The sequence below is a fragment of the Gopherus flavomarginatus genome, chromosome 1 (genome assembly GCF_025201925.1).
Source record: "Gopherus flavomarginatus isolate rGopFla2 chromosome 1, rGopFla2.mat.asm, whole genome shotgun sequence".
Classification (NCBI taxonomy): domain Eukaryota; kingdom Metazoa; phylum Chordata; order Testudines; family Testudinidae; genus Gopherus; species Gopherus flavomarginatus.
The window spans coordinates 345,681,880-345,697,900 of record NC_066617.1 but is presented as its reverse complement, the minus strand read 5'-3'; the positions used below and the strand labels follow the sequence as shown (position 1 = coordinate 345,697,900).

General features: G+C 43.1%; 1 protein-coding gene across 1 annotated transcript; it reads right to left on the bottom strand.

Annotated features, from left to right (window-relative positions):
• Positions 1–391: 391 nt before the first annotated feature.
• LOC127045571 (high-affinity choline transporter 1-like) lies at positions 392–14,438 on the bottom strand. The gene is made up of 9 exons (XM_050941757.1): positions 14,261–14,438; positions 12,823–12,936; positions 7,982–8,137; positions 7,348–7,496; positions 5,214–5,357; positions 4,614–4,767; positions 2,696–2,913; positions 448–911; positions 392–416 (listed from the first exon to the last, which is right to left on the bottom strand). The coding sequence occupies exons 1-9, from the start codon at positions 14,436–14,438 to the stop codon at positions 392–394; spliced, it is 1,602 nt and encodes a 533-aa protein (XP_050797714.1).
• Positions 14,439–16,021: the final 1,583 nt, after the last annotated feature.

The window sequence follows — 16,021 nt, the reverse complement described above, 5'->3', positions numbered from 1 at the left end:
GTCTTATGAATAAAATTTATTAAAGCATCAATCAGTCCCCTTTGTTGTGCGATGTGGAGGTGTCATGTACGCAGTTCACATCTGTGGCAACTCACTTTGTAACCCTCTCATCCCTACTGCATTTTTTGAGCTCCTGGTACCAAGAACACACAGAAGCACTGAGTTATTTCATTATATTAACAATTCTAACCACTGCAGGATCAGGTTCCTTCATCAGAGGCCCTTAAATCATTGCATATTCTGACTTCATTCCTTTTCATAGTGCAAATGGAATTCTTGTTCTTTTTATGAATCTACCAAATTATTCATGATTGGCGAGAGAAGACTGAAAAATAAGTGTCACTGAGCTGGTAAATTAACTGCAGAATGCTCAGTGATGCCCTGCATTTAATCATGATTCTCTAGTAGCATAGCTGCTTGTAAATCCACTTCTTCTATATGGCGCAGGGCGGGTGGGTGAATGCACTATTTTCTTCTATTACACTGCAAACATCCCATCTGCGAGGGAGGATGTTTCTCTTAAACAAAAACGCCACCAGGTATGAAACAGCAACGATAGTCCCCAAAGTGAGAAGCATGGTGAAGGTTTTAAAAGGGAACAGCTGGATGTAGACCCCGTCCACAAGCGAGCAGCCTGGGTAGTGGATTACAGGGGGGATTTTTAGGGAAGGCTCCCCTGCCAGCAGCCTTAACAGGAACCCGAAGAGGAATCCAGCAGCTGAGCCATATGTGTTGGTGTTGGGAATGAAGAGGACGCAGAAGAGCTGAGGAAAGAGAAGGGCGTACACCAGCTCGCCACTCAGGAACCACAGATCATAAATAGAATGGGAGTAAAAAGCCAGGCCTGCAGCAGCTGCCCCAAAAACCACCATGGAGACCCTCATTATACAGACAACTTCTTTCTCCGTAGCCTATAAAATAAGGGAGAATTGTTGTAGAAATCATTATTGGCTTATTTTTTAATCTCACCCTGAATCCAATCTCAAGTTTACAGTGATCATATAAATAATATCCAGATCCAAATTTTACAAATAGCTTCTGATGGGCCAAACCAAAATTCTAGATCCAAATACCTCTACACGTAGGTGTGTTCAAAATCTGGATCCAGAACTAAATTCTTCAGCTGAAGTCTATTTGTAAGCATTACTAACCTGGGCTGGATCTGAATTAGAAAAACTCTACATTCAAACCTCGGGGCCATGTTCATTTTGAAAGACATCTTTGGAATTAGAGTAGCTAATAATAATAGAAAAATACATAGTAAAATAAATAGTAAGAACTTACTATCAAATACTGGAGCTAAGCAACATAGAGTATGTCTACACAGCAAAGGAAAACCTGTGGTTGGCCTGTGTCTGCTGACTCAAGCTCACGGGGCTCAGGCTGTGGGGCTGTTTCATTGTTGTGTAGACTTCCAGGCTCGGCCTGGAGGCTGAGCTCTGGGATCCTCCTACCCCACAGGGTCCTAGAACCCAGGCTCCAACCCGACCCTGAAAGTCTACACAGCAATAGAACAGCCCAGCAGCCCGGGCCCCGCAAGCCAAAGTTGGCTAGTATGGGCCAGCTGCGGGTGTCTAGTTTCTGTGTAGACATATCCATAATCAAAACATTTGCCATTTTGAGTTTACAGAACTTCTGCAAACTTCCGGTGTTTTTGCAAAACCCAGTTTGACTTTGGCAGCATGGGCTAGCCAGCTGACCACAGGAATGGGAAGCAGTAGCTCCTAGACTCTGTTACCACCTCTGACTTGTATACCTTTACGGACTTGATGCTATCCCCATTGAAGTCTATAGTAAAACTCCCATTTGCTGCAATGGGAGCAGGATCAGACTCTCTGTGTTGTATCAATAACATACAGTCTGTTAAAGCATTAATCAGTCCCTGTTGTTGTGAAATATAGAGGTGTGATCTATGAATTTCATCTTTGTTACAACATAATTTGTGACCTCTAACCACAGTTACATGTATGTTTCACAACACTTCTACTTAAATGTTCTTACTCCCATTTTAAAAGATGGGCGAACAAGGCTCCCAGAGGGCATAGCACAGATTTTTAATGGTTTTTAGGCATTGCCAGTCTTTAATTTGTGCCAGATCTCTAGGCTTGACAGTTCATAGCCCCAGCACCTCTGGGCTTGCTGCATCAATTATGAATGTAAAATAATTGCTTGAGACCCATCACCTAATTGCTTGAACCCTGGCACCTCTTTCTTTACAAATTAAGCACTGGGCATTGCTGTGCTCATTGTTGCAGTACCTAACCAAATCTCATTTTCTAACAGGATTTCAGCAATTAGGAGCCAAAATACCATTGACAGCCAATGGGATTAGACACTTAAGGGCCTTAATCGTTTTTTAAAATTAGTTTAGGCTTCTAAATCAGTTGGGCCTTACAATGCTGAATACAGCAATTGACTAAATACCTTTAAGAATCTGGGTCTAAATGACTTGGACAAGGTCACATATCCCAGTCATGACAGACAAGTATTCAAGTCTGGGGTCTCCGGGCTTCCAGCAGAGAGTAATGCTGTACTGGGGAGAGCAAATATCATGTGAAAATTCCAGTCTCCCTACATTTGACAAACAGTTGAAATTTTGGGAATCTGAAATCAGACACATGAAATGATGGCAAAAATTTTGAAAAGCTTTTCAGCAGTTTCTCCCCGCTGTAAACACTAGTTATGAATCTGTTACCTGTTTCCTAAGAATTTTTCTGTAGATATTGTGTGCAAACATAGAGCTGGCAGAGAGAAGGGCTGAATCTGCAGAAGACATGACGGCAGCAGCAATAGCTCCCAGGCCGCCAATGGAAATGTAGGTTGGACAGAGATAATGCAACACTAATGGCAGTATCATGGCTGACTCTCCTCTCTCCACTGGTGTTGGAAGACCATAACTTGTCTGGTTCCAGTCTTGAACACAGAACAATAAAAGGAAGTGAAGAATTAAATATGTAATTCATGCTTTTGTTGCCTTCAGAGCTGTATATCTACAAAGAGCCATCCTTGTGCAGATAGAAACTGTGTTCTAGTACTTAGATTAGGTTGTTTCCTGACTCCAGCTGGTGCTCAGTGTATGTGTATCAGTGATCATGTATCAGTATATGAGGAGAGATTTATAAGACTGGGGCTTTTCAGCTTGGAAAAGAGATGGCTAAGGGGGGATATGATAGAGGTCTATAAAATCATGACTGGTGTAGAGAAAGTAGGTAAGGCAGTGTTGGTTACTACTTCTCATAACAGAAGAACTAGGGGTCACCAAATGAAATTAATAGGCAGCAGGTTTAAAACAAATACAAGGAAATATTTTTTCACAAAACGCCCAGACAACCTGTAGAAGTCTTTGCCAGAGGATGTTGTGATGGCCAAGACCATAACAGGGTTCAAAAAAGAACTAGATAAATTAGATAAACTATTAGCCAGGATGGGAAGGGATGGTGTCCCTAGCCTCCATTTGCCAGAAGTTGGAATGAGTGACAGAGGATGGATCACTTGATGGTTAGCTGTTCTGTTCATTCCCTCTGGGGCACCTGGCAGCACTGGCCTCTGTCAGAAGACAGGATACTTGGCTAGATGGACCTTTGATCTGACCCAGTAGGGCTATTCTTATGTTCTTATGTCCTGAAGCACGAGAACTGAAAGTCCTTGGAAACCTAGCTAGAAAACATGTATATGTTGTTAATGCCAAACCCTAACACTAGTTTATGCATCAAATAAGGGGCACAATGGTTCAATACTGCTGGGTAAACTGGCAGTGAACTGAGTCAACCAGTTGGAGGGATGATTGGTCCAGTGTACAATGGAGAGTGCACAATGCGCCTGCAGGAGTGTCCCCTCTGCTACTTCTGGGAATGGGGAACTGAGAGGTCTGTCCGCTCTCCAGACCTTGATTGCTCAGAGATGGGGTCTTTGCACTGATTTCTCTGATAGCTTTAGCTCATAAATATCAAATCCTTTTCTGACTCTTACTAAGCTATTTACCTCCATAAGAGCTTGATCCTGCTCCAACTAGGGTGGTTGTGGTTTTTTGGAGGGGAAGGGAGAGGGAGTTGGGTTTTTTTTTGTTTTATCACTGAACCTGTAAATTCCTTTGAGCGTTTTCTCCTCTGAACATGATCAATGACACTGACACAACTCAGTGAAGATTGTGAGTATAAAGCAGTGAGGAAAAATAAGTTGTATTGGTCTTTTTTTTTCTTTTTGCGCTCAAGTGTATGTATTGTACTGTGCACAGAATATAAATGTGGCAGCCCACTTCTTTACCTAACATAAAACATAAGGAAGACATTAATACTCTAATGGAGATCCCACAACTGAGATTTAAATATATATTAGGTACTTGAACACCTGAATCAGAAGCTGGAAGGCTCCAGCATTCTGATTTGGGCCCCTAAATAAGTGGCCTGAATATCAAAAATGCTAAACATCCAGCAGCTCCCACTGATGTCAGTAAGAACTACTAGATGCTCAGCAATGAAACCAGGCTGCTTTGTTAGGTGCCTAAATTAGGACAGTGGAGTCCTACCTTTAGGCCCCATTTTAATAATCTTGGCCACTGATTTTAAATCTTGAGCAAAAAGTACATTTCTTAAAACCACATGATTTAGTTTTACCTGTGGATGCTGCTACGGCCCCTATGAGCACAGAGGGGATGGCCATTAAAAAGCTCCCCAATCCAGAGAGATAGGAAACGAGCCTTGCTTGTCTTGGTGAGGAGGCTGAGAGAACTCGCTGGAAATAAATTTGCCACGGGATACTACCAAGAACCTGAAACGTTCAAATGTTAATGCAGTGAGACAACATTCCTTGCTTATTAGTATTACTTTATTGGTAGGGCTGGTAGCACCTTCTGTTATCAAGGTTACCTAACACGTATCATTATAAGAGCTTAGTTTCAAGTTGCTTATACCTTTAACAAACTTCAACTGTTTGGGGTGAAATTTTTGCCTCCAGCTGATTTGTTTTTTTAAGTTTAGCCGGAATGGTCTAGCTGTTTCCTGAAAATGTGGCCACTGAAAAATGTCTTTTTTGTGACTCTTTCTTAGCGCCTTGATGCTTGGGAGCAGAAAGTTGAAATTTGGCAGGGCGGTGACCTTTGTTTCAGGGATGAGTCTTTTGCCAACTCTGTGGAACTCTGGCTTTGGAATGGATGATGAAACTATTCACCCGGTCCAATTTCCCACCCACCAGCCCATCCAAGAAAGATTTCTTACCAGATATAAGAAGTCATCCAGCCACCTTCCAAGATATTCTGTTTGTACTTGCCCAGTCCAAGCGGCTTGGTAGGATTCCTGAGCAGCAGTGTAATAAATGTTTTCTGTTGCAGAGTTGAGCAGGGCAAATGGGACACAGATCCACTGGGATTAAAATGGAAACACTGAATCTCTTCACTAGCTTCCTCTCACTTCTATATTCTATTCAAACTTCTTGGCCTTGCCTTTACTCTAATTTCCTCCTCTACCACTCCTGCCTTCTACAAACATCCCAAGCCTGCTGCCTAACTGTCCCTTTTGTCTCCTTTTCCTGCTCATCCTCATTTCATGCCACCCTTTATTCCTGTTCCTGTATCTCATTCCCTCTTCTTTTTCCTAAGCATTTCCGTCAAGCTCATTCAAATTCCTTCTTGTTCTACAAGGCCTTTCAGTGCCAGCTAGACTGATGTCTTGATTTTATAGGGACAGTCCCGATATTTGGGGCTTTGTCTTATATAAGTGCCTGTGATCCCTCACCGCCTGTCCTGATTTTCACACCTGCTATCTAGTCACCCTAATGCCAGCCCAGTGTAATTCACTAATGCATTAAGGTTAAAACTTCACTCCATGTATCATATCCTCTATGTCAAGAATGTGGTATGTCAATGTTCAGTTATCAACAGGAAAAGCAGAGTCCATCAGAAAGGGCCACCATGTATGAATTATTATCACCGTTGTAATGTTGGATAAACTCAGACACAGAGAAATTAAGCACATTCTCAGCTGTGCACCAGGCACAAAGGAGGTGCAAAGAGTCATTTGTTTGCCCCCATTCTTGGGCCCAGTCCTACATCTGCCTGGTCACATAGAAGTGTTGGACTGGAAGGGACCTCAAGAGTCATCTAGTCCAGTCCCCTGCACTTAAGGCAGGACTAAGTATTATCTAGACCAGTGTTTCCCAAACTTGGGATGCCACTTGGGTAGTGTAAGCCCCTGGCGGGCCGGGCCAGTGAGTTTACCTGCCACGTCCACAGGTCCGGCCGATCGCAGCTCCCACTGGCCGCGGTTCGCCGGTCCAGGTCAATGGGGGCTGCTGGAAGCAGGGCTGCCCGAGGGATGTACTGACCATCGCTTCCAGCAGCTCCCATTAGCCTGGAGCAGCGAACCAGGGCCAGTGGGAACCACGATTGGCCAGACCTGCGGATGGGACAGGTAAACAAACTGGCCCAGCCTGCCAGGGGCTTTCCCTACACAAGCGGCGTCCCAAGTTTGGGAAACACTGATCTAGACCATCCCTGACAGGTGTTTGTCTAACCTACTCTTTAAAACTTCCAATGACGGAGATTTCACAACCTCCCTAGGCAATTTATTCCAGTGCTTAACCACCCTGACAGGAAGTTTTTCCTAATGTCCAACCTAAACCTCCCTTGCTGCAATTTAAGCCCATTGCTTCTAGTTCTATCCTCAGAGGTTAACAAGAATAAATTTCCTCCTCATCCTTGTAACAACCTTTTATGTACTTGAAAACTGTTACCATGTCCCCTTCTCAGTCTTCTCTTCTCTAGACTAAACAAATCCAATTTTTTCAATCTTCCCCCAGAGGTCATGTTTTCTAGAACTTTAATCTTTTTTGTTGCTCTTTCCTGGAGTTTTCCAATTTGTTCACATCTTTCCTGAAATGTAGTGCCCAGAACTGGACCCAATACTCCAGTGAGGCCTAATCAATGCAGGGTAGACTGGAAGAATTACGTCTCGTGCCTTGCATCGTGTAGTTAAAAGCGTGGTTGCTTTATTTAAATTAATTGGCGTTTTTGGATAGACATCTTCTTGAGTTTTGTTTATTTCCAGCGAAGATAATTATGGGCTAGATTGTGCAATCGTTACTCAAATGGAATAGCATTTACTCATGTGAATAGATAATAGACTACACCCATGAGTAAGTGCTACTCAACCTAAGTAAAAGTTGAAAAACTGGCTTTATGTAGACCAGGGGCCTTTTTGTTTTTACACCTAAAGTAGAGCTTTGGGGTCTGAGACCAGTGTCAATGGCCCTACTTTGGACTGAGACTGGTGAAAATGTGAGAGGAATTTTCTCTCTCATCTTTAGTTATGCAATATTGAGAAAATTGACAACACAGAAATGCATTGAACTTACCAGGCTGAGCATAATAAAAATCAGCTGTATCACATCTGTGTATGCAACTGAATACAGCCCTCCCAGTAAAGTGTAGAGTATAACAGTGCATGCCGATATGATGATGGCCAAATAGCCTCCGATATCCAAAATGACCCTCATTGTTGCCCCTGCAGGCAAAGACAGTTTTGAACAATCAGAACAGGTTTTATATGTGCAAGTTTCTTATTATACAAATAAGTGGTTAAATGATACCAGTGGCAATGTAGTCTAGTGGTTAGTGCACCTGGCTAGAAGCCAATGATTCCGGAGTTTTATTTCTTGTGCTACCACCAATTTACTTTGTGACCTTGGCCATGTCACTTCCGCTCTCTGCACTTCAGTCCCTATTTATAATATCAAGATGATAATAAATACACAGCATTACCTCGTACTATGGAAATGTGAATTTTATATTTCCATCCGTTTTACTTTAAACATGCACAAGAAACATTAGGAAAGGGAATAAACAATATATTTTCATGAATGAGTGATGAACACATAATCCGCAAAAGGTGATGTAAAGCAAAGCTATCCAGGGTTGTCTTTCCCTCGTCCTCTGTGTTTTGCTACATCATCTTTCTATCAAATACAACAGCAGAGCAAATATATTTACCTAATGAAGCAAGAATAGCTGCAAACCAGAATATATCTCCTATTAATGGTGGAATAAAGAGAAGGCTTCCAATCATGTTCCCGTATGTTTCTTGGAGAGGATCCATCATTGTCACATAATTTTTGGATCTCATTGGATTTACAAAGAAGAGGCCACCTATCAAAAATGATAATATTGTCATTGAATTTTATACAGTCTCCTAAGCAATTTTCAGAACTGTCTTGTTCTAAATGACATCTGTATTAAAGCCAGCATTAGTCAATGTTCACTGGTCACATTGCAATTACTTGCTAATGTTCCCCATTAAAATGTCTGTCAGCTGATCACGTCCACAATTAATTAAATATCCACATTTACCAAGCTTTTTAAAGTGAATTTCTCATCAATAACCATCTCCTTCAGGCAATGCGAGGCCCTAAAGAGTTTTCACTGTAAAGGGTCTTACATTATCTGAAAAAAATGCGCTTTGGCATGGGTGAGTGACCCTCTGACTCAGGGAGGCTAGCCCCTGCCCAATGCCCTGCTGGATCCCAGAGTCCCACCCTCCTCATGACTGCCAGCCCCTCCCCCCAGCCCCTGAGCGCTCCCAAGCACAGAGTGGACAGTCCCAGCTCTGACATCCTTCCCCCCCCAGCACCGGGTGGTGCTGCCCAAGTGCCCGGGGGCCCCTCAGTGCTGGGTGGCCCCAGCCACCCCACTTCCCGGCCATGGCCACCCTAGCCCCAGCCCCAGCCCCAGCCCCAGCCCCAGCCCCAGCATGCTTCCTTGAAGACGAGTGACCAGCTGGGCTGGGGTGAAGGGAGAAGGACGAGGGCGAACAGGGGGGGCTGTCTGGGTGGAGTGTGGTCAGGGCCACACCAGGCTGTTTGGGGAGGCACAGCCTTCCCCTGCTTATGCTACCCACTTTGGTCAATAGAAGGCAATAGATTTGTCCTTGATTTTGTGAATGCTAGATGCCATGCAATGTACTGAGATAAATGCTGCCCTCAGTTACATACAGTGAAACCTGCAGCTCCCCTATGCCTCATCCAGAATTAAATTAGCTTGTTTTTAATGTCAGCATCTCATGAACTGAGCCCAGTCCTACACTCCTTCCTCATATCAACAATCCTAACTCAAACAAGTAGTTCCATTAAAATTGATGAATGTTTGTAGTGCCAAATCCTGATGCCTACAGACTGCTTGTCTGGGGATTACTGCCATGGGGAAGGGGTGCTGGATTGGACTTGCAGTCTCTGAATGGGGCTTCTTGTGTTGGTAAGGATTACTCACATGGGAAAGGGTTGCCGTGCCCATAGGCTACTGCGTTAGGGCCTGACTGAAATAGAAATTAATGGGCATCTTTCCATTGACATCAATGGGCTTTGGCTCATGCTCACAGTTGTCTTCACAGGACAGATATTTCCCAGTGTAAGAGCAGCTCTTCCTTGTCTCTACTTGTAGGATTCTGCTAAATTCCTACTACACACTTCCAGGGAAAACTGCCCCCAAATGGCACTGTTGCACACCCATTACTCCAGCTTTATGTGATGGGCTGGCGTATGGCTGTATCTAATGGTAACCTGCCCTTGACATTGTAACTGCCATTTTGAAGAATGTGATTTGCATTTGGAATGTGTAGTTGTGCCTGCCTAGAGATGCCAAGGACAGACCAAGGCAGCTTCTTGTAATGCAGGGCGCCTCCCTGAAGCAACTAACACAAGAGTCATCAATGGTGCTTGTCAGAACAATGGATTTGCTGAAACCAGTGGCCAGGCTAAAGGAAACTGGTTCTCCCAGTTTGTCTCCCAGGGGAGTAGGACTTCAACCACCTGACTGAGATGATGAAGCTGGTCAGTAGATAGCATGACAAAGGAGACTTAAACCTTATTTAAAGGCAAGATCTGCTCTTGGTTCTCAGTCTCTTGCTGGACAACAGAGACTGCAGAAGGTAAAGGGCCCATGGGGCCTAACTGCTGGACACATGGACTAGGCCTAAGGACTTACAAGAAGGGATGAGCATAGACACAGGGGAAAGAACATTCAGGCACCTGTTGTTTTCCTAGAGATCTGTAACTCTTGTATATTTTGTCAGCAATGGTTACTGTGATTTTAAAAACTCCAGAGCAAAGCCTGTGTTCCTTACTTTATCTGCCATGTGTCCCCAAAGAGTTAAATTACAGTCCAGGGCACCCACAAAGGGGACCAGACAAGAGGTCTGCACCCAGTAGTGGGCCTTAGGGTATGTCTACCCAGCAGTGTAAGCCTAGGTTTGAGCCTGGGCTCAACTCTAACTCCCCTTGCGTCCACACACCAATTGTGCTAACTTAGGGCTCGGACCTAGGATCCCAAGATCCTGCAGGGCTGGAGGGTCGGAGCCCATGTTAAGTGGCACTGGGATCTGGGGTTCGAGCCCTATTGCTTTCTTATTTGCATGGGGTCCCAGCTTGACTTGGATCCTGGAAGTCCTCCGGATGTATCCCAGAGTTCCTTCGGGCAACTTCCTTAGTCTTCTCTATGCCGATGATCTGTGATGCCATCTGTTGCACTCTATTGCAAATGGAAGCTACACCTCCCTTTGCAAATGGCAGCAGGTCAAATCAGAGGGTAACCCATTGTCTACTGAACATGCAACCCTAGGGAAGGCGGGGGCCCTTGAGAGCAGAACAAGAATCAAGCGATTGCCTTGCAGGGAGAGGGGAGAGCAGAGCTCCCAGCTCAGCATGGCCTGGGGGCAGATGACCCCTATTACCCTGACTGCTTCCCCTCCCTGCAGGGCTGTTGCATGGTCTCCAGTCCACTCTCTGGTCCCCTGGGCGCTGCATGTGCAGAGTGCGCAGGCAGTGTGTGCTGTCAGGGCAGTAAGTGGGAGCCAGCCCCAAAACTTCCTCACAGTCTCACAGGGATCTCTTATCCCGTCTCCCAGGATGCATCGGGGCAGGGATGAGGGATCCTGGGAGGTGCTGGAGCACATGGTATCCCAAGCCCTGGGGATGCACTTCACTGCTCTGCTGCCAGCGAGGCTGGAGTGTTTTTCCTCTGAAACCTGTCTTTTATGTGAAACTTCAAAACAAACAGACAAAAGTAAATAAAAAAATAGCCAAACAAAAACACCTTCACTGAACATCCTATTTTAGAAATTAAGAATTGCAAAGTTTCACTTTCATAGTTTGACAACCCAAGAGCCTGATGTGCTAATTCTCCTCAGAACAGGCGCACATGGGCATTTTCCTGCTAAAGTGACTCAGCCTAGAGGTGGGCAGCCTAGTTGTCTGGTTAGATGGTAGGTCAGTGTAAAGCCTTCTCAAACGCCAGTCATTCTATTGAGACAGCCACCAAAGGAGCTAATTATGCAGCTTATGTACTCATGTGATCCTTATGGTCACCTGTGTCCCATCAATAACTCTGTTTCCACAGTTAGGAAACAGCATGGGCGAGTTTTCTCACAGTGCAACACATTCTTAGGCCTAGAGTGTCGACACTGGCGTGTGTGTGTGTGTGTGTGTGTGTGTGTGTGTAACCCACACACCTCCTGGGTGTGGTGTTCTGTCCCATCTAGTGGCACCAAGACCACTTAGATTAATGAGTCTGCTCTACATCCTTAGCTAAGGGCCATAAGGGCCAACCAGGGTCTGTCAATGTTACCAGTGTGAGCACCAGGGGTCAGAAAATCCTTAACCTAGAGTTAAAATGCATTATAAAAGCTCAAGCCCAAGGTTGAGTCAGGTCAACTTGAGTCCCATTAATCTTAGGCTTACATTGCTGTGTACACATACCCTGAGAGAGACCCAGAGTTAGAGGCCGTGGCTGGATGCTGACCAGATCCAGCTGGCTTGGAAGCACATGGGCTCCAAAATAGGTACAATTACAGCTGACTAGTGACTGTGCACTAAGGGACTTGGCTAGGTCTTCTGTAACAAACATGCACTGAGATTAAAGGTGTTAGGAGACTGTATTTTGGTGGGGAAATCATGCTGATACTTTTTAGCTCCACCAACATTTCAAAGAAAGAAATACATTCTGCTGAGGGCCTGATTTTCCTACTGCCAAAAGGATATTGGAGAAAAACAGCATTCACGGAATATCACATGCAAGCAAAACACACAAGTAAGATTATTTTGCTGTAGATTGTCTCATGCAGGTGAATCTCTGCTCTTTCACAGAGCCCCATTGAGTTCTGCATTTTAGGCCCTGATCCTACAATTATTAATCCCTTGAATTTTCATCCTGAATTTATTGTATGTATGCAGAATAGTCCAATAAAGGCCAATGATATCACTTTTTGAATGTCCACTATCTGATACTTCATTCAGAATAATTTAAACAGCTCTCAGTATTTGACAGTTACCTGAGTGTAGAATATGTAATATGTCAAATGTATATTGTAGGTGTTGGGACATGTGAAAAGATACCTGCTTGTCTGGCAGGGAAGTAGAACAGCCAGGTGAAAAGCTGAACCAGCACATCAATCAGATGAACAACTGGTCAGCGATTCAATCAGGAGAACATTTTGGTCAACAACCTGATCAGGTAAACAACTGAGTTAGCAAACTAATCTTAGTGTTAGGCAGAAACGTGTTTATATCTATAATGACTGATTTTGTAACAATGTATTTAAGGCGAGCATCTGAATGTGGGTATGCGCTTGCATTTAGCCTTGTGCTATGCCCTGTTCCCGTGCACTGATCACTCACTGATTCAGCAAATAAACTACATACTTCTTCAGCTCAAGAGTCTCTCTGTGAACCTGTGTGTTCTGGGTAGCAGGAAAAAGACCCAGTCAACACTGGAAGAGGATGGAATTTTTAGATCCATAACACTGGATTAAAAAAAAAAAGATTTATAACATGCTTTTTTTTTACCAATAACAAGGGACAAAGCAAATCCTATTGGTGCCTGGACCCACACTAGTCCTCTTGTGGGAAGATAGACAGTTTCAGCTGTACCATTGATATATACTCCTCCGACCCATGTTGCTGGAAAAAAAAAGGGGTGGGGGGAAATAGTGATGAGACATCTATTGACATACTACTCTCATAAAACATGCTGAAAAATACAGGGCCAGACTGTGAACCCTCTATTCACACTGTTGAGTGTTTACGCACACTCACATTTACTCCAATGGCACTATTTCTGGAATAAGGTACTACACAATGTGGGTAGGATAATCAGAATCTGACCCTAAAGGCTAGTTTACACTACACAGGTTCTGTGGATACAGCTGTACTGGTACAGTTATACTGGCAAAGGCTCCCACAGGGGATGCAGTGTAGACTGACAGGAGTTTTTCTGCCTTGGTAGTAACATCACCTTCCTGGATGACATTAGCTATGCAACAGAAGCACTCTGGTGTCAGCATAGCTGAATCTATTCTGGGGATTTTGCCAGCATAGCTGTGTTGGCTGGGGGATGAGGGTTTTTTACACCCCTGTCTGACATAGTTATGCTGACAAAACATTGCAGTGTAGACCTGGCCTGAGTACAGTTCTGGAGAGGCAATATTCAAAAGTGAATAGCCACATTTGCATGGAAAACTCATTAATGTTCAGAATATTTCTAGGCAATTGGAGTAGGTTTATTTTTATTTCTATTTTTGTAAATGCTAGACACTGGCTGGAGCAGATAGCAAGAGCAAATAGCGTTACATTTATTGTTCCTTAATGATTTATAGAACATAATTCCCATGTATCATGGTGCTTTACAATAGTAAATGTGTGCTTAAGAAAATAAATCACTTAAAACAACAGTCAAGCACATATTGCATTCAAAAAAGCGAGTCTTCAGCTTAGACTTAAACCAAGCAAATCTGTTGGCCAGACAAATGTCACTTGGGACTGCATTCCCCTAATGACAGGTAAGAGGGACAAATCTCTGACAATGGGAAAACACAAAAGAAATAGAGTGTCAGAAGCATAGTATGTAAATGCCTTAAAGAACTATATATAAATCCTTCTTTATAGGCAGATCCTGATAGACTTACTCATGACGAGTGGCACGGTATCCCACATAACAAGGTATTCAACACGAGTGAAGGTAGAAGAATCTGGTCCTAAATTAGAACCATATTCTATCCTCTTGAGTAGTATCGTATTCCTCGGGGAGTCCCACTAATTTAAGTGGGACTACTCAAGGCATTAGGGGCTGCTCAGTGTGAGTAGGGCTGGCACAATCTGGTCCATAATGCTAATAAAACTTTAATTCCATATCCCAGACCTAAAAGAGCAAATTTATGTTGTGAATGAGAAAAACTCAACCTGAAGGTTTTAATAAGATAAAAGAATTTCCTTTAAGAACACTTACCAGTTGCAGTGAATAATCCAATGAAAAAATTCATGTTCCTGCCCCCCACTATGATCATCTCACTTGGTTTCCCTTTCTTCCGGTCCTTTTTGCTTTTCCAAGAAGCCCAAATTCCAATGGCAAAAGTTATTGCATAAAACACAATCAAAGCTACCAAGCCAGGTATATTCAGAGCCATTTTCTGCAGTTTATTTTGGATCCCAGAGATAAATATGGATTCAGTAGTATTCACACACTACCAAAAAGAATTATGAGCCAAATTTTTGGTCAAGGTACTGGATACTATATCTCTGTCTTTCAGTCTCCACCCTTCTTGAGGAAATATCCAATCCTGCCTTCTGGGTGGAAGTAGGGTGGGGTAGATAAGGGATTGGGACGAAGGCAAATCAGCATTTATGTGTTGTATAATGTCAATTTGATATCAATGAGGGGAAATGTAATATTTTGTATGATATGCATTGGCATGTGAATAATCAGTATCCATTTTGCTTGGTTCTAGTTATGAGGTCAGCATATATGTGGATGAGAATCTCATCTGAACAAAGTTGACTGAAATTAAAAAAAATCATTATAATAAAAAGAAATTCAGGAAAGAAAAAAATCGGTGATCAACTGAATGAGTAGCATTCCCTTATTCAAATCAAGCTCACATCAGTGTCATTGCTAAAGGCAGGCAGGGGTGCAGACAGTGTTGTATTGTACCATAAAACAACAGGTAACACATTTGTTTCTCTGGAGACTGTATTTAACAAACTCCTGTTAGAATGTTTCTCAAGTAATTAGAAAGAGAAATCTTTCTTTGATCAATTTAAGAAGCTGTCCTTCAAACAGATAAACTTCCAATAGGAACCCCTTACATGGTAGGATGTGAGTAATTTATATAGTTTAGATGACAGCATTTTGGCTGATCTATGGCTGAAATCCTGCTCTGGGCAGTAGACTTTCAGTCTTTCTCCTTCTGACCATTGAGATATGATCCTTGATGCCAGGTAACATGTTCCTTCTTTGGGGTAGTGGGCGTATGTTCTTTGCTGTGCCTCTCCTGAACACCAGAATTTATCCTAGAAATAGATCCTTAATGGTAAATCAAAGATTGTTTCTTGAACAGTCCTTCATTTGCATGCTAAGCTTAACAGTTTCTTCTAAATGCCACATCATGCAGAGATCAAGAGGCAACAATTTTGTGAAACTCACATGGCACAGCTCAAAGATGACCTTTAGTTTAACAACACACACTAAGAACTAACGTACATTGATTGTGACTGTGGAGAGTCTTGAAGAGAAAGATCTGAGGAGAACCTTGATTTTTTTTGTTTTTCTTTATTATAGCATTCTGTAAATGGTCCATCGGCAATCCCTCTGTGTACAGTGTTCTCAAAACATTCTGGAAGCAGTATGAAGCTGTCCTGATAGCACTGATAGCAGAATGAAGGCCAGTTCAAGGCCCTTCATGCTACTGGGTTTGCGACCCAAAAATCTTAATCTAACAGCAAATATTTTGTTTGAGTGAGAGACGTGTTCAAAGTGCAATTATATGAGAGGTTTTTAACAAAACAGATGAATCTGGCATCAAACTGTAATATGAAAAATTCATTAGAAATAGCAGAGGAAGCAAGATTTGTGTGAACTTTGCTTCAGTCTGACAGGGAGATTTGTACAAATAAAAGTAGTGTGGCTGTTTTCATTTAAAAAAGAAAAAGCCTCATGGCCAAACTCTGATACCTTTTCTTAGGCTGAATAGTACTGTTGTCTTTTAGTAAT